We start from the raw sequence: 26,874 nt of genomic DNA, 5'->3' as shown, positions 1-26,874 counted from the left end.
AGTTCTGGGCCTGTTGTGGGCTCAGGGCATTGCGGTCTTGGGATATCTGGACGATCTTCTGTTAAGATCGAGTGCCAGCCAGAGCCTGCTGCACGATCTGTCCATTGCGGTGCAGACGCTTCAGGAGTTCGGATGGACCATCAACGTACAGAAGTCGACCTTGTCTCCTTCGGTTCGTCTCCCATATTTGGGAATGGTTCTGGACTCTGCTCAGACTCCCGCAGTCCTTGGAGTGGATCTTCTGTGGTGGCTTCAGTCCCTAGTGGTGGCGGACGGAAAATCTTTCCGTCCGTTACTGTGGACAGTACTTACCACGGATGCCAGCCTGTCGGGCTGGGGCGGAGTCCTGGGCAACCTGTCTGCCCAGGGCACTTGGTCGGTGGAGGAATCCTCCTTCCCCATAAACCTATTGGAATTGAGAGCGATCAGGCTGTGCCTAGTCCATTGGTCGGACCGTCTTCAGGGCCGCCCTGTACAGGTGCGGACAGACAATGCCACTGAGGTGGCTTACATCAATCACCAAGGGAGCACCAAGAGTGCCCGGGTGGCCCAGGAAGTGACCAGTATTCTGTCTTGGGCCGAGACTTGTCCCGGCAATATCGGCAGTTCACATTTCAGGTGTAGAGAATTGGCAGGCCGATTACCTGAGCCGCCAGACCCTGGACCTGGGGGAATGGTCCCTACACCCGGAGGTATTTCAAATGCTGCGAGTGAAATGGGGATCCCCGGATGTGGATCTGTTCGCGTCTCGGCTAAACCACAAGGTGGAAAGGTTCGTGGCAAGAACGCGCGATCCTCTGGCAGACGCCTTGGATGGGCTGGTGGTACCTTGGCATCAGTATCATCTGATGTATGCCTTTCCTCCGATTCAGTTGTCCAGGTTGCTTCGCAGGTTGGCCTCGGAACCAACATTGGTGATTCTGGTGGCGCCAGACTGGCCACGCTGGTCCTGGTACACGGACATCGTTCACCTGGCCGTCGAGCCTCCATGGCGGCTGCCGATGCGGGAAGATCTACTGTCTCAGGGACCGATCTTCCATCCTGCTTTACAGTCGCTGGCTTTAACGGCATGGCTGTTGAAAGCCAGGTCCTGAGGGACAGGGGTCTCTCCTCAGAGGTCATTCCTACCTTGATCAAGGCTAGGAAAGCCTCATCTGGTAAGATTTATTACCGTACATGGAAAGCTTATTTTGCCTGGTTTGAGTCCAGGGACTTCTCTCCTCGTTCATACTCGGTGGCGAGAGTGCTGGCTTTCCTTCAGACTGGTGTGGACCAGCGCCTTCCGTTGGCCACGATTAAGGGCCTGGTATCTGCACTGGCAGTCCTTTTCCAGCGCCCCGTGGCATCTGATTCTTTGATTCGCACCTTCATTCAAGGTGTGCATCACTTGGCCCCTCCTCATAGGGAGCCCTTACCTCCATGGGACTTGAACTTGGTCCTGTCCGTATTGCAATGTTCCCCGTTTGAAAACATCAGGGAAATCTCATTACCTCTGCTGTCTAGAAAGGTTGCCTTTCTTGTGGCAATCACTTCTGCTTGCACAGTGTCGGAGTTGGCGGCCTTGTCTTGCCGCTCCCCTTACCTGGTGGTTCATAGGGATAAGGTGGTCTTGCGACCTAACCCGTCCTTTCTTCCAAAGGTGGTTTCTGATTTTCACCTTAATGAGGAAATTGTTTTGCCTTCGCTCTGTGCGAAGCCTAAGCATCCTAAGGAGGTTGCTTTGCATTCCTTGGATGTTGTCAGGGCGTTCAGGGTTTACCTGTCTTCGACTGAATCCTTTCGGAAATCGGATTCTCGGACCTCGGAAGGGTATGGCTGCGTCTGCGTCGACCATTTCAAAATGGATCAGACAGACAATTGTACAGGCCTAGTCGTTGAAGGAATGGGTACCTCCGTTCCCTGTCAAGGCGCACTCTACCAGAGCGGTGAGTGCGTCCTGGGCTTTCCGACATCCGGCTTCGGTGGCCCAGGTGTGTAAGGCTGCGACTTGGTCGTCAGTACACACTTTTTCAAAATTGTACAAAATTGATGTTCTGGCATCGGCGGATGCCTCCTTTTGGCCGCAACGTTCTCTGTGTGGCTGTACCATAAGGGAACCCTGGTTTTATTTCGAGTCGCTGGCTGTTGGGGTTATTCATCCCCTTGGTTATTTGCTTTCCTGGGTTGTTACCTTTCTGTTCACGTAAGGTTCCTTTCTCTGTTGTGGGTACTGCGTTGCCTTTCTGAGGGTTGTGTTTCCCACCCCTCCTGTCTACATTGCTTTGGGACATCCCCATTGGTGAAGACTGTATGAGTGGGCAGCGACTGTCGGAGGACGTAAGAGAAAACTGAATTTTTGTAAAATCTTACCGTAAAATTCCTTTCTCTGAGTCCTCCGACAGTCGCTGCCCCCGCCCCTCTATTGGGGTTCTTATACACTTAACTGCTTGCTACCAAACTGAGTTGGGATGGCTGATTGCAGGGGGGTATTGGACCAGTAGGACAGCCCCCATAGGTGTGTCTATGTAAATGCTTTGTTTTTAACAAGTCTTATGCCTAGTTACTCCTGTGGAGATGAAGTCAATACCCCATTGGTGAAGACTGTATGAGTGGGCGGCGACTGTCGGAGGACTCAGAGAAAGGAATTTTATGGTAAGATTTTACAAAAATTCAGTTTTTCTTTAGTTTCTAAATAGGGTGGTGTGGTGCACTTCCTGGATAAAACACACAGTTAAAAGACCAACTGTCTTTCTGTCAGTTTTGCCTTGATTACTCAGTATATACAGGTGCATCTAAAAAAAATGTGAATATCATCAAAAAAATAATTTATTTCAGTAATTCAATCCAAAAGTGAAAATCGTATATTATTTGTATTCATTACACACACTGATATATTTCAAGCATTTTATTCTTTAAGTATTGATGATTATGGCTTACAGCTAGTGAAAACCCAAGATTCAGTATCTCAGAAAATTAGAATATTAGATGTAGCACCCTCCTAGTTAGGTAGGTGCTAGGTGAAGCATTTATTGCTCTTGCTGCTTATCAGGGAAGCCTGATCTATTAGGTTGCCTGTCACATGTTTCCAGGTGTGATTCACTGGGTCTGAGGGATGAGCCCACTGCGTCCAATGAGGTATCTTGTTGGACAGTGGAGGAAACCTATCCAGTGACACATCATGTTTTTTGGCAGTCCCAGTGGGAGGGCATTCTGCAATGCATCCTGGGATTGACCATAAATACTGAGGGGACATGTGACAGGGCATCTTTGGCAGGAAGCAGAGTCCCGGGAGGAGGTGGATGGCTGTCTCTTCTCCTGCAGTGTGAGAGGGAAGTAGTCTTGGGTGGTTGGCCCAGTGAATCGGGTGTGGAGCTGAGCTGCAGAGGATCCAGAGTGCTGACAGTGGAGCTACTGGCAGAGTCTCTCAGGAAAAACAGTGTCCGTGAGTACCAGGGACCTGTCAAAGGGTCTGGTCCAGGAAGGTGGACCACTCAAGTGAAGTCAGGGGATCAAGGAGCTAGCTCACACAGAGAATATGACAGTAAAGGGGGTGCCGTGTAAAAAGCCCTGAAGAATAGGAACAAAAGGGGGTGCCAGGAAGGACCCTGAAGTGTGTGCTGCAGTAAGTATAGGTTATCTAAGGCGGTTCATTTATCACTACTTTATCGCTATTGATAAGGTGACGCAATGGCCTTGCCGCATTCAAGTGCAGTTAGACGTCCCAGCAAATTGTGCATAGTGTATTCAAGCTGGAGTATCCCACTTATTCCCTTCGCCTATCCAAGTTCTTAATATAACAACGACAAAAAAACAAACCCCTAGACTGTTTCTTGACTGAGCCAAGCACTTTAAAGTTGTTAAACTATTGTGCTGTTGCTATGGGTAACCCAGGGGAACCTGTCACCAGCAGCTCCCAAGGGAGTAGTGCTACATACATAAAAGTATTTTTATTACAGAAATGTTGGCTTACTGAAAAGTATGTCCATGTACAGTATAGAATGCACTCAATACTTGGTCTGGGCTTCTTTTGCATTAATTACTGCATCAATGCGGCGTGGCATGGAGGCGATCAGCCTGTGGCACTGCTGAGGTGTTATGGAAGCCCAGGTTGCTTTGATATTGGCCTTCAGCTCGTCTGCAATGTTGGGTCTGGTGTCTCTGATCTTCCTCTTGACAATACCCCACAGATTCTCTATGGGGTTTAGGTCAAGCAAGTTTTCTGGCCAATCAAGCAAAGTGACACTATGATTATTAAACCAGGTACTTGGTACTTTTGGCAGTGTGGGCAGGGGCCAAGTCCGGCTGGAAAATGAAATCCGCATCTCCATAAAATTTCCTAGTAGAGGGCTGTGCTGACTTTGTACTTGATAAAACACAGTGGACCAACACCAGCAGATAGATGACGTGGCTCCCCAAATCATCGACTGTGGAAACTTCAGACTGGACTTCATGCAGCTTGGATTCTGTGCCGCTCCACTCTTCCTCCAGTCTCTGGGACCTTGAATTCAAAATAAAACGCATAATTTACTTTCATCCGAAAAGAGGAATTTTGACCACTGCCCAACGGTCCTTAATTTCCTTAGCCCAGGTAAGACGCTTCAGACGTTGTCTCTGGTTCCGGAGTGGCTTGACACAAGGAATGCAACAGTCGTAGCTCATATCCTGCATACATCTGTGTGTGTGTGAGTGTGTGTGTTGGCTTTTGAAGCGCTGACACCAGCCGTAGTCCACTCCTTGTGAATCTCCCACAAATTCTTGAAGGGCCTTTGTTTCACTATCCCCTCAAGGCTGTGGTTATCTCTGTTGCTTGTGCACCCTTTTATACCACACTTTTTCCTTCCACCCAACTCTATATTAATATGATTGGATACAGCACTCTGTGAACAGCTAGCTTTAGCAATGACCTTTTGTGACTTACCCTCCTTGTAGTGGGTGTCAATGACTGTCTTCTGGACAACTGTCAGCAGTCTTCCCCCATGATTGTGTAACCTACTGAACCAGACTGAGAGACTATGTAAAGGCTCTGGAAACCTTTACAGGTGCTTTGAGTTAATTAGCTGATTAGAGCGTGACACCAGGAGTCTACAATATTGAACTTTTCACAATATTCAAATTTTCTGAGATACTGAATGTTGGGTTTTCACTAGCTGTAATCCATAATCCTCAAAATTAAAAGAAAGAAGTGCTTGAAATATAACACTCTGTGTGTAATGAATCCTACATAATACATTAGTTTCACTTTTTGAAATTAATTACTGAAATAAAATAACTTTTTGATGATATTCTGGTTTTATGAGATGCACCTGTACATGACATCACATAGTGGTTAGTACTTTGGCTTTGTGGCTCTAAGGATCTGGGGTTAATCCTTACCAAGGATAAAATATGTAGTTTTTATGTTTTCTTCTGTTTGTGTGGCTTTCCTCTGAATGCTCAGGTTTACTCTCACATTTCCTGAAGTTACTGGTAGACTACTTGCTACCAGTTTGATCGAAGTGTATTTATAAGACTGTTGTAGGGGCAACAGTAAAACTGTAAGCTTCTTCAGTACAAGGGGACTGCTTTGAGTGTTTTTAAGTACACTAAAGTAAACTATTTGCTTGGAGTACACTTTGTGATAGTGTGGGTTTCACTAAGGTTAAATTGGTTTTAAATACTTAGTGATTTTAAACCCAAAAGCAAATATTTCTCTTTAGTTCATCGACGGACACAGTGCTCCATAAATCATAACTAGTGGGTTATATTGCTTCCTCCAGGAGTAGGACTAGGCAGAACACAAAACACATGGCTACGCCCATGGGCCGTCCTCAGCTGGTATATAACCCCCTCTCTGCTCTAGGTAATCAGTTTTAATCTGTCTAGTCAGGCGTAAGGACCTAGGCTTCTGGCTGGGATCTCTGCTCCTAGCAATTTTCTCCTTCCTTACATCTTTGTTTTTTCTCTCAGATCTACAATCAACTGGCGGGTTGGGCAACAGGCTGGATAATCTAAATCCAGTGGTCCCACCCCAGCCAGGGAGTGCATGCAGACCGCAGCTACCCACAAAGGATGGCCCCCAAGTTAAGTGCCTCGAAGGGTCGCATACGACCAGGCGTTGGTCTGAGTCACACCGGTCCCTTGGCTGCAAGCTCCCATACTTCTGTGGCAAGGAGTTCTGTCTAAAGCATTGTGTGTGAGTGTGTGTGTTGGCTTTTGAAGCGCTGACACCAGCCGTAGTGGCCATGGATGGGTCAATGCAGTCCCCCTCTCCCCTTTTGGTGGTTTTCTTTGGGATGGACGCACCTACAGGTTCCCTCCTCCCATTTATAAATCCCTCACAGAGCTGGGCTTCCCCCACTCCCATTTCTCCCTGTCTGGACCTAGAGTCTGGTGGGGGTCCCAGACCAGAGAATGCAACAGAGACCCATGGGGTCTCCCCCCGCTATCCCCACTCTAAGTGTCCTGGGATAGTGTGTATCCAGCCCTGGTAATCTGGAGGGGTCCCAGTGTAGGAGACCAGTGCCGAGTGCACAGCAGTGTCTCCCCTAAACGTGTGTCCTACTTTTAGGGGGGTCCCCTTGCAGAGGGTGCAGCAAAGATCCTGACAGCATGCTTCAGTGGTTGTAGCTGATGTAGCATTTTCAGTTAGTCTGGCTGGTCTCCGGTTGACGGGCCATGTTTGTGTAGCTGGATGATGCCTCGGGGGCCATTTTCCCTTAGTGTGGGAGATGCTGGAGACAACTAAAGCCTTGTGGAGATGCCAAAGCTTCCCCTCTTTCCTCTTCCTGTGCCCGGGACATGTGAACAGGAATAGCGTCCATGATGATGCTGGGTTCAAATTCTCGGCGCTCCTCCAGTAGGTAGGGTGAGTCTTTGGGGGTCTCTGTTATCTCTCTCCCTGCTGATAGGTACCCTGAGCCTTAGAGGGGATCCTTTAGTGGTGCCAAAAGATCGTCTTTGTACTGCAAGGTCTTCCTTTCCTTATAGAGCCTCAGGGTCAAATCTCCCCCACTGACCCCCTCATGGAGGTGACAGGTCCCTCGGAACCCCAGCTTCCTATGGTTGCATGGCAGTCCTGCAGTCCTTAGTGTCCCAGGTGGAAGTGGCATGTTGGCAAAGGCCCAGGAAGAAGTGTCCCCCGCCTTCCTCTGCTCAGTCTACCTCATCTGATTCTGAGCCGGATGCCGCCATGGACGGAGCTCGTCCAAGGGGAATAATCACACCCCCATCCGATAGTAAGGATGATTCCTCCATGGTCACAGCAGCAAATGAAAAGCCGCTGGTAGACGCCCTTATTATTGCAGTGCATGAGACTTTAAAGAGGGAGGATGTGGCTGATGTAGCCACGAATGTGTCTGTATCGTTTGGTACCCATAAGTCACATCGTACTCCAAAGGTGTTTCCTTATGTGCCTTTTTTTGACAGGTTTTTCTGTAAGGAATAGGAACAACCAAAATTACCCTTTGTGATCCTCAAACGTTTTGCTGTACATTACCCTTTTGAGGAGTCAATTTTAAAAAGCAACCATGATCCCAGTAGAGCAGTGGTTCTCAACTCTAGTCCTCCGGACCTACCAACAGGCCAGATTTTAAGTATTACCTTGGGGAGATGCAAACTAGAATACTGCAATTACTGAGCAGCAAATGAGATCACCTGTGATGTAATTTAGTTATCTTACAAACCTGGCCTGTTGGTGGGTCCCGAGGACCTGAGTTGAGAACCACTGCAGTAGAGGAATTCCTGACCTTTAAGGACCCGGCTGAAAAAGCAGAGGCTGTGGGACGCAGCATGTTTACTAGGGCTGGTTTGGCATTGTGGCCAGTCTTTTCCTCTACCCTGGTGTCTCACACCCTAACTGAATGGGCCAAGCTTTTGCACTAGGGCCTGGGGGGTGAGCAGGTCCCCGCTGCTTATGTTGATTTAGCGGACCAGTTGGTCCATGGGCTGCAGTTCATTGGTGAAGCAGCTTTGGATACAGCTCCTGTGCTGTCCAAACTTTCGGTTTCAGCGGTGGTGATTGGGCGCATGGTGTGGGTTAAGGATTGGTCCGCAGACCAAGCCTCTAAGAAAGCTCTCATTGAGCTGCCCTTTCAAGGTGATCGCTTGTTTGGGGCTACCCTGGATGACATTATTATGGGAGTCACGGTGGGGGGGGGGGGGGGAACCTTCCTGCCACAGTCAAGAAAAGAGAAGGAGCCCCGCTGCAGACGGGGGCCCCCCTCCTCAGCCCATAGAAAATTCTTCTGTGCTTCTGGGAAGGAGAATAAGGGTAATAGATCTTTTATATCTTCTCCGGGAGGTTCCAAGCAACCTTGGTCTGTTAAGCCTAGAGCTAGCTTCCCCAGATCAGCAGACAAGACTCCTTCAACATAAAGGTCTCCCCTCTCTCATTATTGGGGTGGGCGACCTCTTTGCTTGTTTCCAGCCCGTGGACTTCTTTGGTGAGCGTCAAGGAAATCTGCTAAATGTTTCTTTTGGGGGTACCCAGAAAGGGGGAAAAAGCGTGTCCTGTTCAGGTTTTTTAGGTCCTGAATCACCTGAACCTTTGCAAATCTAATTCCTGCGAAGGTTCAGGTGATGGCGAAAGAGAAAATTGTAATTTTGTACTTATCGTAAAATCAATTTCTCGGAGTTCATTGACTGACACAGCACCCACCCCAGTATGGAGTACTGATATTTCTAATACTGCCTGCTACTAAACTTATTACCTAGAGCAGAGAGGGGGGTTATATACCAGCTGAGGACGACCCATGGGCGTAGTCAGGGGTTTTTTGTTCTGCCTAGTCCTACTCCTGGAGGAGGCAATATAACCCACTAGTTATGATTTATGGAGCGCTGTGTCAGAGAAATAGATTTTAAGGTAAGTACAAAAATTACATTTTATTATATTGCACCTTACAAATTCTTAGGCGTTGGTGTGGCGATCTCCCCCAATGTGTCTTTGGAGTACACTGATCAGCACTGGCTGCCAGTGCTGATCAGATGCAAGTGGGATGCTGGTTTTCCAGCATGCCCTTTCAACAGAAACTGGTCATAAGACTGGCTTCTGTGGAACAAACAACTTTACAGTACACACACACTGAAAGACTGATTGCAGACAATTTTTGGCCCGTGTGTATAAAGCTTTAGATTTAATGACTGCATTCTTTTTTTCTTTTTATGCTTTCTCTTTTATTTTTATCTGGTTATCTGGCCAGTAAGTCTGTTGTTTTTCAAAAGATCAATCTCTTTTGCAGATGTATCAGTTACAGGGATGAAATAAACCATTTACCACTGACGGGGGTGCTTACAATAATCCGTTTTATTTATGTAAATCCTAAAAGGAAAAAAACAGTTGATGTAACTGCTTATAAAGTGTGAGCTAGAGTTTGGCTTTAATTTGTTAGTGTATTTAAATATTTTAGTACATCTAACACTCCCCTCCCCCCAGGGTTTTTGTGTGGGCGAAAAGCACAGGCGCACCATTTAGAATTCTTGTGTTCTGGGCATAAACTGCCTAAACGTTCCAACCATTCGATGCACTGTTCAGCCACAGCAGCTTTCAACTTCTCATAGGTGGAAATGTATCAAAAGTGGAGCAGCTGTGCAAGGCAGTCAGATTTATTAATCTTCAGCTTTTTCAGTTAAACTTTTAAAATTAATAGTTGAAGCTGATTGGTTGGTATGCACAGCTGCAGGTTTGATCTGTTCCAATTTCGATAAATTCCCCTCATAGATTTTTACCCTCTGTCAGCAGCAGGCCTGGACAGTGAGCCTGTGCCTCTTCCACCCACACGAAAACATTGATAACTAAAATATTTGACTCTATTTTGCCACAATATGCATTTAAAAATGTAGGTTAAAGCATACTGGTGCTAATTTGCCCATTTTTATTTTCTCTTTGCAGAAAAGCTTGAATGAACAATTTGGGACTGATGAGTATTCTGCTGCACGCAAGGAAGTTCTGACCAACATGTGCTCCAAGCCTATGCAGGTAAGGTGGAATACACTTCACCTAAAACTAGATGTTTTTTTCATTTTCTGAGCATAGCGGTCAATGGCCAAAGTCTCCCTATATGGCTGTATGAAATTAAAACCTTTTTTCATAAGTCCCTTTTTCTTAGTTTTCCTCTTTTCAGAAAAAAAAATGAAAAGGTGGACTAACACCGTACACCCTCCCAACCCCACCAGTCCCCACTGTACTTGCTTCCAAGGATGCTGAGCTGTCAGTGCCCATGCAGCAAGGCCAGCAAGGATTTAAAATCCCTGCTCTTCTCTGTTCAGCGCTTCGATTCACTGTGCAAGAACTGGTGTCTTCTGCCTGCTGAGAAATTTTCAGTCCCTGAGCATTGTTAACCTTATAATTCCATATGATCTGGATCGCTTCAGTTTGCTCACGTGTGTGGTAATAGAACTGTTTAACATGGGAATATGCATGTTTGGCACTGATACAGCACCTGAGCCCTGCTGACTACTTGCTTTGCTTTCCCTATCTACTTCCCTCAAATGGATGTACCTGTACGTCCTCGGGTTGAAGTGATTATACTGGGGCCATAGCCGCAGCTGCTCGGCTTTGGTCACAAAGCATCTCAATAGTGGTATACTTGGGGGCAGTCAGCACAGACTTTATCAGTCAATGTCCAACAAGCTGTTCAAACTCGGCCGAGGTACGTTGGGACCCTGAACCTTTAGGCATCAGCGCTGGAACCTGCTCATTGCTTGACGCATCTAATTTTGCTTTTAGATATATTGTCATTCTCAGGTTTTTCTTTTGCAAGACAAACGCATGACTTTCTGCTTCACTGTTCAGATTTTGTAGTCCAAGAGCTGTCTATGCCTCTGCCATTGCATGAGCTTTCAAGGCCTAATAATTGTGTCTTTTGAGGCAGTTCTGTATGCCCCATTCCACTCCAGACTGTTGCAACTCAACATTCTAGCTGCAGGGGACAAGAAGGCACTTTCTTTGGACAATCCCATGCGTCTTTCACCCAGGGCTAGGTTATCCCTGTCCCTTTGGCATATGTCTCCGGCTCAGAAGTCAGTGAAATCCTCCTTGGTGGTCTTGAAGATTCTCAAAATGGGTGCCAGCCGAAGAGGAATACTGGAGATTTTTTCAATGCAGGGGACTTGGTCACCAGGGGAGGCTCATCCTTGATGTGATTTGATTATCTCTTTATCACTAGACCTCTTGACTAAAGGTCTTCCCATCTGAATTCAGTCACACTACACCACAAATGGCAAATCAGGGAAGTACCTGAAATCTCACTATTCAAGACTAGCTGACCAGTTTCTGGCCTGATTGAAACTTTAATAGAGGAGGTAATCTTCCAATGGGGATTACATCTAGCCCTAGTGTTTTTTGTGAGCCTTTTAGCTCATTTACTGTGTTGCCTACTCCTCATTTGGACTGCTTTTGGCTGTCCCTATGTACCTGAATTATCTAACTTACCATGAATTATTTTCTTGGAGTACGTTTAAGGGATAGACTGAGTAATGCAGTGTGATTCTGCCACCTACAGGAGAAATGGACACTGACAAAAAATGTTTAAAGTGATTGTAAAATCTTCTTTTTTTTTTTTTTTTTAACAAACATGTCATACTTACCTGCTCTGTGCAGTTGGTTTTGCACAGAGTGTCCCGGATCCTCCTCTTCTCGGGTCTCTCTTCGCTGCTTCTGGCCCTCCTTCCTGTTGAGCGCCCCCACGTCAAGCAGCTTCCTATGGGGGCACCCGGGCAGAGTCACAGCTCCCTGTGTCCATTCAGACACAGTCGCGACCTGCCTCCTCTTTCTCCTGATTGGCTGACTGACTTTGACAGCAGCGGGAGCCATTCGCGCCACACTGCTGTCTCAGTCAATGAGGCAGGGAGTCCCAGCCAGCTGAAAAAAATCTGCAACATCGCTAGATAGAGATGGGCTCAGGTAAGTATTAGGGGGGCTGCTGCACACAGGTTTTTTTATCTTAATGCATAGAATGTATTAAGATAAAAAAACACCTGTCCTTACAATCCCTTTTAACGGGCAGTCTTAGAAGAAGTCTCAGAAGATACTTTTACCTGTGTCCTTTTATAAGCTCAGAGAAAATCCTTCAAAATGCTGACATTTTGAACAGGTAGCTATGATTTTAACCTCTGTCAGAATTGTATTGTGGTATTGCCAGCTGGGGTGGTTTCTTCTCCCCTCCTGCTCTGGTGACTGGGTCAGGGAGACCGGAAGTCATGGAAAATCTCTCCACGGGAGAGAGGCGCACATACCTTTTTGTTGCATGAAGAAAGGTTTAGAACCCTGTAATGTTTTTATTTCTGTATGTGAATACCTTTTGTCCTAATTTCTTTTTCTGGTGTCAGGGTATTAAGGGCCCACTCACACTATGTGTTGCATTAACACGTTACTATGCGTTAAGTCCTTTGAGTGGGCTGGCAGTGCACCTTAAAGCACAAAAAAATGACATAGCCTTTTTCTCTTACGTCCTCCGACAGTCGCCGCCTCTCCATATTCGTCACTATTGGGGTTATTGACCTTTTCTCCGTAGGAGTGCTAGGCAACAGAATATATTATCAAAGCTTTTAGCATATCCCACCCCCAGGGGGTGGTCCCCTCAGTCAATACCTCCTCACTTCCTGCATACCAACTCAGTTTCAATTTGCCTAGCTCAGGAGTGCAGGCTGTCCCTGTGCTGGGGCTCTTAGTCTCAGCCACTTTTCTCTTTTTTGATTTTATTTGAAGTTGTTTTCTCCTTCTTTTACTTAGCTGTTTATTTCCAGCTTTAGTTAGTTCTTCTGATGAAGAGGATCGTGCAGGCTGGGTCTCGGGCTGGCCCCCCTGGGTCGCAGGTTGTGGGCCAGTGGCTTCCCAGCCTGCCATCGATCGTTCAGCTCAGGTTTCCCTGGCACATATGAACGACCCATCCCTGTTCGCTGCAGGGATGCTGCGGTGAGGTGGCTACCTCACCGGACGCCATTTGCGGTTTCGCACCGCAGTTTCACTGCGTCCCGGCTGCGACTCTCCCTGTCCTCAGTACAGCGGTTTGATCGCAAACGAAGGCTCCCCACGCCATCCGGATGGTGAGTAAAATTTCTATGTGGGGACCTGTCTGTATTGGGTGTCAGTCTGGGACTGTGTGACACTGCATGTCTGTGAAGGCTTTTGGGCTCCCTGTTAAATTCCTATGGGAACTGCTGCCTTTCTGTGGGCTGTGTGGGGGGGGGGGGGGGCCCTGCTCTACTCTGTGTGACAAGCTGTGTGAGACATGCTGTGATTTGTGTGTGAACACGTTTTGAGCTCCCTGTCAGATTCCTGTGGGAACTGCTGCCTTTCTGTGGGCTGTGAAGGGGGGGGGGGATCTCCTGCTCTGTTCTGTGTGACAGGATGTGTGAGACATGCGGTGCTTGTGTGTGCCATACTGTGCGGCGACCGCTGCGGCGGTCCGCCATTTTTGCTCAACATGTTGGTTCACTGTGCCCTGAAGTGACGATCCTGTGCAGCAGGGAGCGGAGTTTTGGCGCCAAGCGCCGCCATTTTGGCGGCGATCGATCGGACCGCATGTCATCCTCACTCCCCATTTACATGATTCCTCAGCCGCCATGTTTGTGTAGCCTTGCATGAGGCTTTTTGGGGGGCGGGCAGTTGTTGCATCACTTCCCTTGCTCTGGACAGCGATCGGTAGCAGCGGCAGCCTGTGTGATCTCCAGGTTTTTACCTCTCTTTTGTTCTGTATTCCTTACCCAGTGTCTTTTCATTGTCCCTGTGGGGTCAGTGTATGTGTTTATGTGCGGTGGGATACGCTTCGCCGCGGTCTTAAAGGGACATTAACCCCTTTTTTTCTAATGACTCACTGGGGCATGGATTCTCAGGATAGCAAGTTTCCTTCCACTTTAGTGGGGGGCTTAGGGGCTGCTGCATCCCCCGAGGGGGCTGATCTGGCTGCTATTGTGGCATATTTGGCTGCTCAGGTGCAAAGGCTGGCAGGACTGCTATGGCTGGGGTGCCTCTTTCAGGGTCTCTATCATCTCTGGACCTTGGGGGGTCTGAGGGGGAGGCTGAGGTTGAAGGGGTTGATAATTCTTCCCCTGGCTCGTCTGAAGAGCTTGCAATCATGGAGGGGCTGGTTGCTTCTATCAAGCAAACGCCTCATTTGGAGGATGAACCATGTCCTTCTGCTCTGCTGGCTTCCTATGGGACGCAGAGAAAACGCAAAACATCGCAGGTTTTTCCTTGCTCTGCGGAGTTCCTGCGTGCTGTTGATGAGCAATGGCGCAATTTATAGAAGCTTTTTGCGGTGCCGAGTAGGTTCAAGCTGCGTTGTCCCTTTCCGACGGCTGCTGCTGGTCGTTGGTGTGTGCCGCCTCCGGTGGATCATGCGGTAGCGGTTTTGGATAAGTCTACTGCGATTCCGGCGGAGGATACCCCGGTGTTCCGGGACCTTACGGACGGGAGAATTGAGTCTCTTGCCCGCCATACTTATACGGTTGCTGGGTCAATACTGAAGCCTATTTTTTGCTTCCCTTATGGCGGCCCAAGCTGTCGCAGATTGGACGCGGGTGCTCAGGCGCATCCTGGTGGCTGACTCTGTCCCGCCGACGACATTGGCTTTGGTGGATCAAATTCATCAGGGTGTCATGTATTTGTGTGATGCGGACTTAGACTTAGTCCCTTTGGCTGCGCGCGTCAAAAGCGTGGCGGTGTTAACTCGCCGTCTGATTTGGCTGAAATGTTGGTCTGTTGACCAAGCTTCTCGTAAAACTTTGGCCAATTTACCATATGCGGGTTCTCGCCTTTTTTTGGCGATTCCTTGGATACTCTGATAAAAGGTATTTCCGGGGGTAAGAGCACGCTCTTGCCCCAGACTCACGAATCTAAGACTGCTCGTGGTAGGAAGAATACCTCGTTTAGACCCTCTCAGGGGTCCTTTCGTGCCTTTCGATCATACTACAAGGGCAAGCCCTTCTAGGGCCAAGGCTCCTAGAAGAAGCCATGGTCAGCTGCCCATAACAATGCGGCCTGAAGGGGCGCCCTCACCCAGCTCTGGGGTGGGGGGACGTTTGCTCGGTTTTCTTCAACCCTGGCTGGCCCGCGTTCGGGACAGGTGGGTTCAGGAAATCGTTCGATCCGGATACGAGATCGAGTTTTCTCTCTCGGCCGGCGAGCAGATTTTTTCCCTCGTATCTTCAGCTGTCTCCGGAGCGCTTGCAGGATCTGCACCTGGCGGGGCGGGTCTTGCGGGCTCAGGGAGTGGTGGTTCCGGTGCCTCATCGGGACAGATTTCGGGTTTTCTATTGCAATCTGTTCACTGTGCCCTGAATGGAGGGCAAGGTACGTCCGATTCTGGACTTGAAAGCTCTGAACCGCTCTGTGCGGGTTCGCAAGTTTCGCATGGAATCCCTGCGATCAGTGGTGGCTACTCTGGTTCCGGGAGGATTCATGGCCTCCATCGATTTGCAAGATGCGTACCTTCACATCCCCATTTTCGAGGGTCACCAGAGGTACCTTCGATTCGCCATTGCGGAGGATCATTACTGATTGGTGGCGTTACCCTTTGGTCTCGTTTTGGCTCCACGGGTGTTCTCCAAGGTGCTTGCCCCAGTTCTGGCCTTGTTAAGAGCCCAGGGCATCTCTGTCCTGGGGTATCTGGACGGCATTCTGGTGCGGTCTGCGACCAGTCAGGGTCTGTTGAACGACCTGGCCGTCACGGTGCGGACTCTACAGGAGTTTGTTTGGACGATAAATTTTCCCAAGTCGACGCTGTGTCCGTCGGTTTGTCTTCACTACCTGGGATTGGTTCTGGACTCGGTTCAGGCGAAGGTCTTCCTGCCGGATGACAAGCTCAGGACGCTTCAGGAAGAAGTCAGGTCCCTTAGGGACAATCAGTGCTCGTCCCTCCGGACGTGCATGAGGTGTCTGGGATTGATGGTCTCGGCTTTCGAGGCGATTTCCTTCGCCCAGTTTCACACGCGGGGTCTCCAAGCGGAGGTTCTGTCCAGGTGGGATGGGCGACCGCAATCCCGGGATATCCAGATCGCATTGAGCCATCGCACCAGAAGGGATCTTCTGTGGTGGCTCCAGTCCCCGACGGTGTCAGGGGGCAAGTCCTTTCTTCTTTTCTCGTGGACGGTGATCACCACGGATGCCAGCCTGTCGGGTTGGGGTGGTGTTCTGGGCGTTCTGTCCGCCCAGGGTACTTGGTCGGAGGAGGAATCCTTCCTTTCCGATCGGCATTCTGGAATTGCGAGCTATCAGTCTCTGTCTTCTGCGTTGGACGGACAGGCTGCAGGGCCATCCGGTTCGGGTGCAGACGGACAATGCCACAGAGGTGGCCTAAGCTAAAAGCTTTTGCCTAATATTCTGTTGCCTAGCACTCCTACGGAGCAAAGGTCAATAACCCCAATAGTGACGAATATGGAGAGGCGGCGACTGTCGGAGGACTCAGAGAAAGGAATTTTACAGGTAAGATTTTACAAAAATTCCGTTATTTTTTTTCTTTTTTTTTTAACCCAGTACAACCATGCATGGTATGTTCATTGTGGTTTGTTGCAGTTTAGGTACATTACAGTACAGTAATGCACTGCAATTTATATTACTGCAACACATTAATGGAAATTTCCACAGCTCTCTAGAAATGTTTTGAAGCGAATACAGCCTAATATGAATTCCTCTTCTCTTCCTGGTATTTAGATGGCAGTATATTTCTGTACTGGAGCGCTTATGGATGAGAGCCTTTTCCATCACTATGCCCTTAACGTCCCTCTATACACTCACTTCACTTCTCCCATAAGACGCTTTGCTGATGTTATTGTTCACCGCCTTCTTGCATCATCTCTTGGTGAGTATACCTTATTAAGGGAAAGTTATTTTTATATTCATATTAAGTTTTAAAGAAAATTATACACATGAAAACGTGTGCTTACATGCAAGTGTAGCACTGCCCCCTTAAGGACTGCTGAACTGTTCACCTTTTTGGGTCCCTCTTGGTTACCATTAGCAGCTGGGGGCACAACTTAGCCACTTAAGCCCCGGAAGATTTTACCCCCTTCCTGACCAGGGCCTATTTTGAGATTCGGCACTGCGTGACTTTAACGGAAAATTTGCGGTCGTGCGACGCTGTACCCAAATGAAATTGACGTCCTTTTTTTCCCACAAACAGAGCTTTCTTTTGGTGGTATTTGATCACCTGTGCAATTTTTTGATCATGCGCTATAAACAAAAAAAGCGTAAATTTTGCAAAAATAACAATATTTTTCACATTTTTTTGTATGAAATTCCCCAAAAAAATGTAAAAATGTAAATTTTTTAACATTTTAGGCCAATTTGTTTTCTGCTACATATGTTTGGTAAAAAAAATCGCAAAAAGCCTATTTTGATTGGTTTGCGCAAAAGTTATTGCGTTTACTAACTAAGGGAAAGATTTTTGTCATTTGTTTGTTTTTTTTAACGAGTAATGGCGGCGATCTGCGTTTTTTTTTTTGTTTTTTTGTTTTTTTGCGGGACTGCGACATTGCGGCGGACAGATTGGACCCTTGACTGACATTTTTGACACTTTTGGGGTTACCAGTGACATAACTACAGTAATCAGAGCTATACATATGCACTGTTACTGTAAAAATGACACTGGCAGGCAAGGGGTTAACTTTGGAGAAGGAGGGGGTTAAGTGTGTCCCTAGGGGCGTGCTTCTAACTGTGGAGGGATGTGGCTTGTTGTGTAAGAACAGAGATATACTATCCTACATAGCAGGACCGTATGATCTCTGTTCTTACAAAGGGGAGAATGACAGGCGGCTTTGTTTACATCAGCCGCCTGCCTTTCTCCCTCTGCAGTGGATGATCGCGAGTGGCCGGCGGACATCGGGTCCCCCGGTCACACGCGCGGGGGGGTCCGTGAACGAGCGGGGGAGGGAGCGCGCCTCGCCCCCTAGAGCCTCACAGGCTAGCAACATAGTACTATGTCGCTTTGCCTGTGAGGGGCTGACAGTAAATATACTGTGGGCGGTCGGCAAGTGGTTAACACTTTACTTTCCGGCTCAGTCAATGAACAGTCTAGGGGTTTTGGTTGTTTTTGTTGTTTTTATTATAAATAGGGATGGGAGAAGGGATAGAGTGGGATACTCCGGAAATTGAACTATTCACAATTCTGAGGACTTCTATCTGAACAGCCAGGCTGTGAATTTCACCTTGCCACTAGATGAATTGTAGATACTGAGTCTCTGAACAAAAGACTTGGTTGCACACTATCTTCAGGGTACTCGCCTAGCACCCCCTTTTACTCCACCAACTGAAACCCGTCCTCTGACTACTCTACTCCGGGGTGGCCCCCTCTCGGGTCAGGCCCTTAGACACGATCCCCTGTACTCCCGATACTGTTTTTCCAGGTTCTCCAGTGTCTCAACACCTCTAGTCAGCTCTCCTGGACCTCTGGGTTCAGCTCCTTCCCACTGGCTCCCCAGCCCGACTGCCTGTGAGTCTGTGACCATACACCAACTGCTGCAGAAGAGGACACAGCTGCCACCCTTTTTCCAGGGCTCTGCTCACCAACCAAAGACCCCAAGCACATGTGCTCCTGGCTTTTATACCACACTCCAAAATGCACCGAGACAACCAGTCTGTGCCATTCACTGAGGCTGTATCAAAGCCTGTGTAACCATTGGTCAGCTTTTCTCCACTGTCCAGCGTGCCTCCCTATTGGACCAGTGTGAAACACTCCTCCAGACCAGATGAATCACACACAGAGCACCATGAGCAGACTTAACTCACAGATCCTGCTCTCTGTTAAGCAAAAAGCAATATAGAATGTGCCTGCTGCTCCTCTGATAGGCAGACAGAGCCAAAACTATACTCACTCTCTAGCACCTACCTAGGAGGGTGCTACACAAGGAAAAGTAACCAGTTCACTTTATTTTACTGGTCAGCTCACTCACAGCTACCTATACAGTATGTCCCTTCTTTTCTCTCCCTTGCTGTTCCTTTTGCCCTGGAAAACAAAAGTGCATACCCTGCACTTTGTTTATAGGGGGGAATGTGACTTTCCTCCATCACAATGCACTCAATGTCTATACGTTCGATTGTCCCATATGATATTTTGCCGACGTTACTGTTCATTGCCTTCGTGTATCATCTTTTGGTGTATACCCAGGGGCATTTTCTGAATGCAGTTGGGCTTGTGAGCAAGATCGGAAGTTTTGCAACCTTCCTGTGTCGAGGCTCATTTCAGTCAATATTTAGAGTATAAACAATATATATACATTAACAATATCCCTAATGGATATCTACCTGGCTTTATAGCTAGTAAGTCAAAACTGTGTGGCAAAATGTTAGTAAATGACTGGAAAAACGAAATACCATTCTGGAATTGAAAGCAGAAACCAGTTCTGCGGAACAGGGTTATTAAGACAATGTTGCTTAAGACATGCAAGCCACAAAGATATCATGATATAGTTATTTTAAAAGTATCTCTTGACAGACAGCTTTATGAGGATACCATGGATGTAGGATTTTTAGCATGTTTTGCACATGCACAGTTTGTATAACTTTTGCAGAATCTAAATAATTTTTGTAAATTTTTTTTCGCAAATAATTTTTAATGTGTTCTTTAGGCTGTGGTCCAAAGCTGAAATTGCCACAGGAGGCTATCCAGAACCAAGCAGATCATTGTAATGACCGAAAGACTGCATCCAAAAGAGCACAGGAACTTAGTGCCGAGCTGTTCTTCTCTGTGTTTGTAAAGGTAAGCCTTGGAGCATTCTGCAGTATACATCAGAGCATTCAAGAAGTGGCCGAATGGAACAACGCAAAGCTTAGAACTGTGTATCTTAATCATACAGTACAGTATGAAGGTATAAAATTCATAGACCGTGGGTTAGAGGCTTGTACCTTCAGGTGATTGGACACTGGCAAACCTCTTGAAGACGCTCCTCCTCTAAAACCTGTGAAGCCTCAATTTTTTGCTAGTGTCCAAAGGTGATGGACCTCTCTTCCCTTGCAGATAAGTTTCTCATTATTTACATTTTTTTTCTTTGTTATCTTTAATCAGTCCTTCAATTGGTTCCTTACTGTTTTCTAGATATTACATTAGAAACCATGCATTCAGGTTGGTGCAACTTCAGTAAAACCTTTGGAACTGTACCAAAACCCCAACGCTGTGGTGATGGCCTGTAATGTTACTTCAGGCACTGGATCCGGCATGGGTATTTATCCTGGCATCTAGTCAGGGTGCTATACAGGTCCAGGGCCAAAGTCCCATCATAATGGAACCTAGTACCTGAGGAATCTTTTGGGAATATGCCTACCATGATGGGCAAAGCCTGGATTATTTACAGGGACCAGCGATGTTACATGGTCTGTAAGGTTAAATAAAGACTCCAGTTTATCCAATTCAACCTGTGGAGTGTGGGTGTGCATGTGTTTTTTTCAATAGTAAATCACATATGCCTGTATGTTGTGATAGTTAAGATGCCCATCTAATAATTTTTTGAAACTATGCTCCCTGCTGATACCACTGCTTGTAGAAGAGTATTCCACTTTCTTACCGCTCTGACTGTAAAGAACCCTCTATGCAGTTTAGGGTTATACCGCTTCTCTTCTACAGTGAATTGGCCACGTGTCTCTTTAACTCCCTCTAACTGAAAAGTTTTAGTTTTTTTTACCTATGCTAGGGTTACCAGTAAGGCAGTTGTATATCGCTATCATATCCCCTCTCACACGTCTCCTCTCCAGAGAGAAGTAGTTTAATGCTTGTAGTTGTTCCTCCTAGCTGAGATCCTCTAGTCCCTTTATTAGCTTTGTTGCCCTTCTCTGAACTCTTTCCAGTTCTAGCGCATCCTTTTTGAGGACTGGTCCCCAGAACTGGACAGGATACTGGATCAGTCTTGTAGAGTTAGAGAATTATTGTTTTATTTCCTGGAGTAAATCCCCTTTTTAATGCATGCTAATATTCTGTTTGCTTTGCTTGCAGCAGCTTGGCATTGCATACCATTGCTGAGCCTGTCATCTACTAGGACCCTCAGGTCCTTTTTCATCCTGGATTCTTCTTAGCATGTAACTTACGTTCTTATTTGTAGCACCCAAATGCATTACCTTCTATTTTTAAACATAAAACCTCATTTGCCATGTAGTTGCCCACCCCATTATTTTATTTATGTCTTCTTATAAGGTTTCCACATCATGCGCAGAAGTTTTTGCCCTGCTTAGCTTTGTATCATCTGCAAATACTGAGAGTGAGCTATTTATCCCACCCTCTATATAATTTATGAATAAATTAAACCAAATTTGTCCCAGGACAAATCCCTGGGGGGGGGGGGGGGCTGCACTTACCACACCAGGCCATTTTGAGTACTCACTATTTATCACCACCCGTTGGACCCACCCCTGTAGCCAATTTTCACTATAGGTACATACCCTATGCTCCATGCAAACAGACCTCAGTTTGTAAACGTTTGTGGGGAACTATATCAAGTGCCTTTGCAAAATCCAGATACACCATATCCACAGGCCTTCCTTTATCTAGATCATGGGTGTCCAACCTTTTGGCTTCTCTGGGCCACATTGAGTGTAGAGAAATTTTCTCGGGCCGCATATAAAATATATACTATTAGTTAAGGTATATAAGTAATAAAACGCCGCTGCGCCCCATTCCCCTGCTGCCGCCCGCCCCCCCCCCCAGCACTAATTGAACACAACTAGTGGATGATCCCCTCTGAGGCTGCCTCTGTGGCCGTGCCCCCGGCTCGACTTCCTTCCTCCCCAGCAAAAAAAAATACATAGATGGAAGCGGACTTCCTCGTAGAATGTTAAAAGATTGGTCTGGCATGAACGATCCTTCATGAATCCATGCTGAATACTACTAATGATACTGTTTTCATTAGCAAAATCTTAGATATAATCCCTTATCACGTCCAATAGCTTACAGACTATTGACGTTAGACTGACTGGCCTGTAGTTTCCAGAGATCTATCTCTGCCCTTTTTTTAAATATTGGTACCACATTGGCTTTCTCCAATCAGCTGGTACCATTCCAGTCAGTACTCTGTCCATAAAATTTAGGAACAATGATCTCGCTATCACCTGACTGAGTTCCTTAAGGACCCTCGGGTGTAAGCCATCTAGTCCTGGTGACTTATTTGTGTTCAGTTTTTCTGGTGACTTGTGTTTAAGTTTTGTCTATTTCTGATACTGGCTTCTGTGGCATGGTATTAACATTACAGTCTTGGTTACTTTATCCCCTCTTTTCCCTTGTGAAAACTAAGAAGAAGAATGAATTTAAAACTGTTGCTTTCTCTTTTTCTTTTGTAACCAAATTCCCTTCATCATCCTTTATGGGGCCAATATGGTCTGACCCTGCTTTCTTCCAATTATATATATATATATATATATATATCTCAAACATTTCTTGGTATTTTTTGTTACTCTCCTCTGCTATGTTCCTTTCGTGGTCTATTTTAGTGTTAAACTTCTTATTGCTTTCTTTTTGTATTCTTGGAATGCTGACACAGACCCCTCAGCCTCTTTTTTTTACAATCTTATATGCATTTTTTTATTATGATTTAACCACCCAGGTTTAATCTTGGCTCTTTTGGGTTTTTTTGCCCAGATGTAGACACATAAGACAGGTTTGCCCTGTATTCTGATCGATTCTATCAGACCTAATATATTGTTTGGAATCTATTTTACATCTCTGCAAACTTTTCAAACTTAACCTAAAACTTAACCACTTAGAGCTTAGGCTATGGTGGATTACCGAGTATTGCATCATAATATGGGTCACGTTCTTCACCACCTACAGCCTTGATTAGGCACACAGGCACTCTATTTTTCCTCTTTCCACAAGGGAATTTGGTACAGTATGGTCTGCAACCAGGTTTACCCTGTATTCTGCATGCTACTTTAGGAGTAACCCATGGGGGAAAACTACTCACTTGGTGGCAGAATCTAAGAATAAGGGAGCCGTGGTAAAGTGAGGCCTAACTGTTGTTTTGCCAGGACCTCATATGACACTTCACCTCAAAGTGCTCAGTCTTCCCAAACACTAGAGCAGGAACACTTAATATCAGTGTGTGGTACAGTGGTCCTGCAAGACATGACATTTTCATTCCATTGTATGTCTTCACGTGTAGTGGAATGACAAAGTTTGACTTGAACTCATCAGCACCTGTCCCTGCACCCAAAGCTGCATATATATTCAGAAACCGTAGGTGGCCCATCTATCTGCAGAGGAATTTTCTGCACAATTCCTTGGACAGCTAACAGCCATAATGCAGCCAGTTCTGTTCAGAGATGCACTATATTATCAAAACTGTTGGGATGCCTGCCTTTACACACACATGAACTGTAATGGCATCCTAGTTTTAGTCCGTATGGTTCAATATTGAGTTGGACCACCCTTTGCAGCTATAACAGCATTTCTATAGACACACTCCTAAACTCTTCTGGGAAGGCTGTCCACAAGGTTTAGGAGTGTGTCTATGGAAATGTCTGACCATTCTTCCAGAAGTGAATTTGTAAGGTGAGGGGCTGAAGTGATCGAGGCGGCCTGGCTGGCATTCTCTGCTCTAATTCATCCTAAAGGTGTTCTGTTAGGTTGAAGTCAGGACTCTGTGCAGGTCAGTCATGTTCCTCCACCCCAAACTCGCTCATCCATGTCTTTATGGGCCTTGCTTTGTGCACTGGTGCGCAGTCATGTTGGAACGGGCCATCCCCAAACTGTTTCCACAAAGTTGGGAGCATGAAATTGTCCAAAATGTCTTTGTATGCTGATGCCTAAAGAGTTCCCTTCCCTGGAACTAAGGGGCCAAGCCCAGCCCCTGAAAAAGTATTCCCCCTCAACCAAATGATTTGGACTAGTGCACAAAGCAAGGTCCATAAAGACATGGATGAGCGAGTTTGGGGTGGAGGAACTTGACTGGCCTGCACAGAGTCCTGACCTCAACACGACAGAGTACCTTTGGGATAAATTAGAGCGGAGACTGCAAGCTAGGCCTTCTCGTCCACATCAGTGGCTGTCTTCACAAATGCACTTCTGGAAGAATGGTCAACCATTCCCATAGACACACTCCTAAACCTTATGGACAGCCCTCCCAGAAGAGTTTAAGCTGTTATAGCTGCAAAGGCTGGGTCAACTCAATATTGAACTCTACAGACTAAGAATGGGTTGCCATTAAAGTTCATGTGTGTAAAGACAGGCATTCCAATATTTTTGGTAATATAATGTATGTTCTTGTTAAAGACCACATCCCTTGTTGTAGGGGATTCCATGCCTCAGGTCTTGGAACGTCAGGACAGCTTCGGGGGTCTGGGAGACCAAGAGAGGGTCTGGGAGGCGGAGAGGCTAGATGGAGTCTGGAAGTGTGAGCAAGCTCAGGTGGCTGGAGAACCACGTTTAGAGGCCTGTGTAGTGAGGTGCAACTGAGGCGAAGTGAGCCTAAAGAGACCAGAGATGAGAGCAGTGGTGCTGCTGGCAAGTGAACCAAGTGGCTCAGTATTTTCAGTGATTGTGTTTTGTTGGACAAGAACCTTGTGTAAGCAACACAACTGTTGGTGAACTTTTATTTTAGTTTTCAATAAAAGTGGACTGCCATGCCATAAATTGCAATTTAGACTGACATGACTCCTTAAACCCATCTACCACACTGAGCTAAACTTCCCCCATATTAAAACATATTCAGCGATATGCATTTTTTTTTTGTCTGATAACCTGCTCATCTTATGTCATAGAGGGATATATCTTTTCCAGACAATGGTGCCTTTGGTTATGCTGCATACAGCATTCTGAGGTTGAGTTAGTTAACCTACAGTATATGTGTGGGGACCTGTTGTCTATTGCCTGTGTTTTATTCACTGCCCAAATCTATTGCTTTGGGACTTTCCATGGTCTTTGAATATTCTGAGGGATGATTATAAGGGAAGCACCCCAGGGTCCAGTCACCTGATGGTACAGCTCTATCCACGATCCATGAAATACTATGGCTGTGTCCCGTACTGTACTACCTACTACTACTAGGGAATGTGCAGGTAAGTCCATATTCATCTTACTTATATATGCATCCATTACTTCTATGGAGTTTTTTTATAGTATGTTGTTGTTTTATAGTTGGTAATCTTTTTTTTCTCATTGCACCTGTTTCTATGTCTTTCCAGGAAAGTGGCCCATTGGAGTCGGAGGCAATGGTCATGGGAGTATTAAATGAGTCCTTTGATGTTTTGGTGCTAAGATACGGTGTTCAGAAGCGGATCTATTGTAATGTAAGCTTGACCAATGACACATGGAATGAAATAAACTACTTGAGAATAGGGCTGAAACAACTAATGGACTAGAATTGTTTATGAAAAAGTGTCAACTATTTTCGTTATCAATTACCGGTAGTTGGTCAGCTTGCATACAGAATGATTGATTTGATTATATATCAGAAAATACATTGCAGCACACCCAATTTTCCATTCTGCTTCTTCGAATTTTCCCATCACTGTGATAGAACATCGATTTGACCCAACTAACGATTAGAAAATTGAACAAATGTTCTTAACCACTTCCCGACTGCCGTCAGTATATTTACTGCAGCAGTCAGCCCCTCACAGGCAAAGCAACGTAGGTCTACGTCGCTCGCCTGTGAGGCTCTAGGGGGCGAGCGCGCGCCGCCGGAGGCACGCTCCCGCTTGCTCACGGACACCCCCGAGCGTGTGACCGGTGGACCCGATGTCCGCCGGTCACTCGCGATCTTCGGGTGGAGAGGGAGAAAGGCAGGCGGCTAATGTAAACACAGTCGCCTGTCCTTCTCCCCTGTGTAATAACAGAGATCATACGGTCCTGCTATGCAGGATTGTATTTCTCTGTTGTTACACAAACAGCCACATCCCTGCACAGTTAGAAGCAGGCCCCTAGGGACACACTTAACCCCTCCTTCTCCAATAAAGTTAACACCTTCCCTGCCAATGTCATTTTTACAGTAACAGTGCATATGTATAGCACTGATTACTGTAGTAATGTCACTGGTACCCCCAAAAGTGTCAAAAATGTCAGTCAAGGGTCCGATCTGTCCGCCGCAATGTCGCAGTCCCGCAAAAAAAATCGCAGATCGCCGCCATTACTCGTTAAAAAAAAAAAAAAAAATTACAAAAACCTTTCCCTTAGTAAACGCAAAAACGTTTGCGCAAACCAATCAAAATACGCTTTTTGCGATTTTTTTTTTTTTTTTTTTTACCAAACCTATGTAGCAGAAAACAAATTGGCCTAAAATGTTAAAAAATGTTGATTTTTACATTTTTTTTTTTTATGGGAATTTCATATAAAACAAATGTGAAAAATATTGTTATTTTTGCAAAATTGACGCTCCTTTTTTGTTTATAGCGCATGATCAAAAAATCGCACAGGTGATCAAATACCACCAAAAGAAAGCTCTGTTTGTGGGGAAAAAAATGGTGTCAAATTTGTTTAGGTACAGCGTCGCACGACCATGAAAGTCACGCAGTGCCGAATCGCAAAATAGGCCCTGGTCAGGAAGGGGGTAAAATCTTCCAGGGCTTAAGTGGTTAAAACTAAAATTTTCAAAGAAAAAATGTATGCCTATATGGTCAGCATAAGTGACAGCAGGTGCAGGTAGCTTGCATCAAGCTACCTGACTATGACAAGGGACTCTGTGATGCATAATATTATATTACAGTCCTTTCTGAAAATCTGCAAAACAGCGTTTTAGGTCTTTTTACATTTTTTTTTATTTTTGAATACATTTTTCAATCTGAGTCTGATATGTACTAATGGTATGGAACTCTTCTGTCTGGTATTCTCAGAGTGCATTAGACATTTTGTTTTCCATAACCATATTGCTGTTTATTCATATTTACCACTGCATAAAGATATTCAATAATACATTTTTTTTAAACTTTACACATTAAATTATACTCCCAAATTTTTTTTGTGGTTTTCATGAGATTAATCGAAAAAATAATCAGCCAACAAATCA

At 46.1% G+C, this 26,874-nt stretch overlaps 1 protein-coding gene across 1 annotated transcript in view; it reads left to right on the top strand.

Annotated features, from left to right (window-relative positions):
* Positions 1-26,874, top strand: part of DIS3L2 (DIS3 like 3'-5' exoribonuclease 2) — a 1,275,365-nt gene that overhangs the window by 1,233,139 nt on the left and 15,352 nt on the right. Inside the window, exons 18-21 of the mRNA XM_082248603.1 lie at positions 9,845-9,931; positions 16,607-16,754; positions 19,519-19,649; positions 25,055-25,159. Of these exons, the coding sequence (XP_082104729.1) occupies positions 9,845-9,931; positions 16,607-16,754; positions 19,519-19,649; positions 25,055-25,159 (471 nt within the window). The remainder of the gene's footprint in view (positions 1-9,844; positions 9,932-16,606; positions 16,755-19,518; positions 19,650-25,054; positions 25,160-26,874) is intronic.

This window comes from Pelophylax lessonae (genome assembly GCF_965119305.1).
Source record: "Pelophylax lessonae genome assembly, chromosome: 3".
Lineage (NCBI taxonomy): Eukaryota > Metazoa > Chordata > Amphibia > Anura > Ranidae > Pelophylax > Pelophylax lessonae.
The sequence above is the reverse complement of the archived record's forward strand: the minus strand, read 5'-3'. Positions and strand labels throughout refer to the sequence as shown.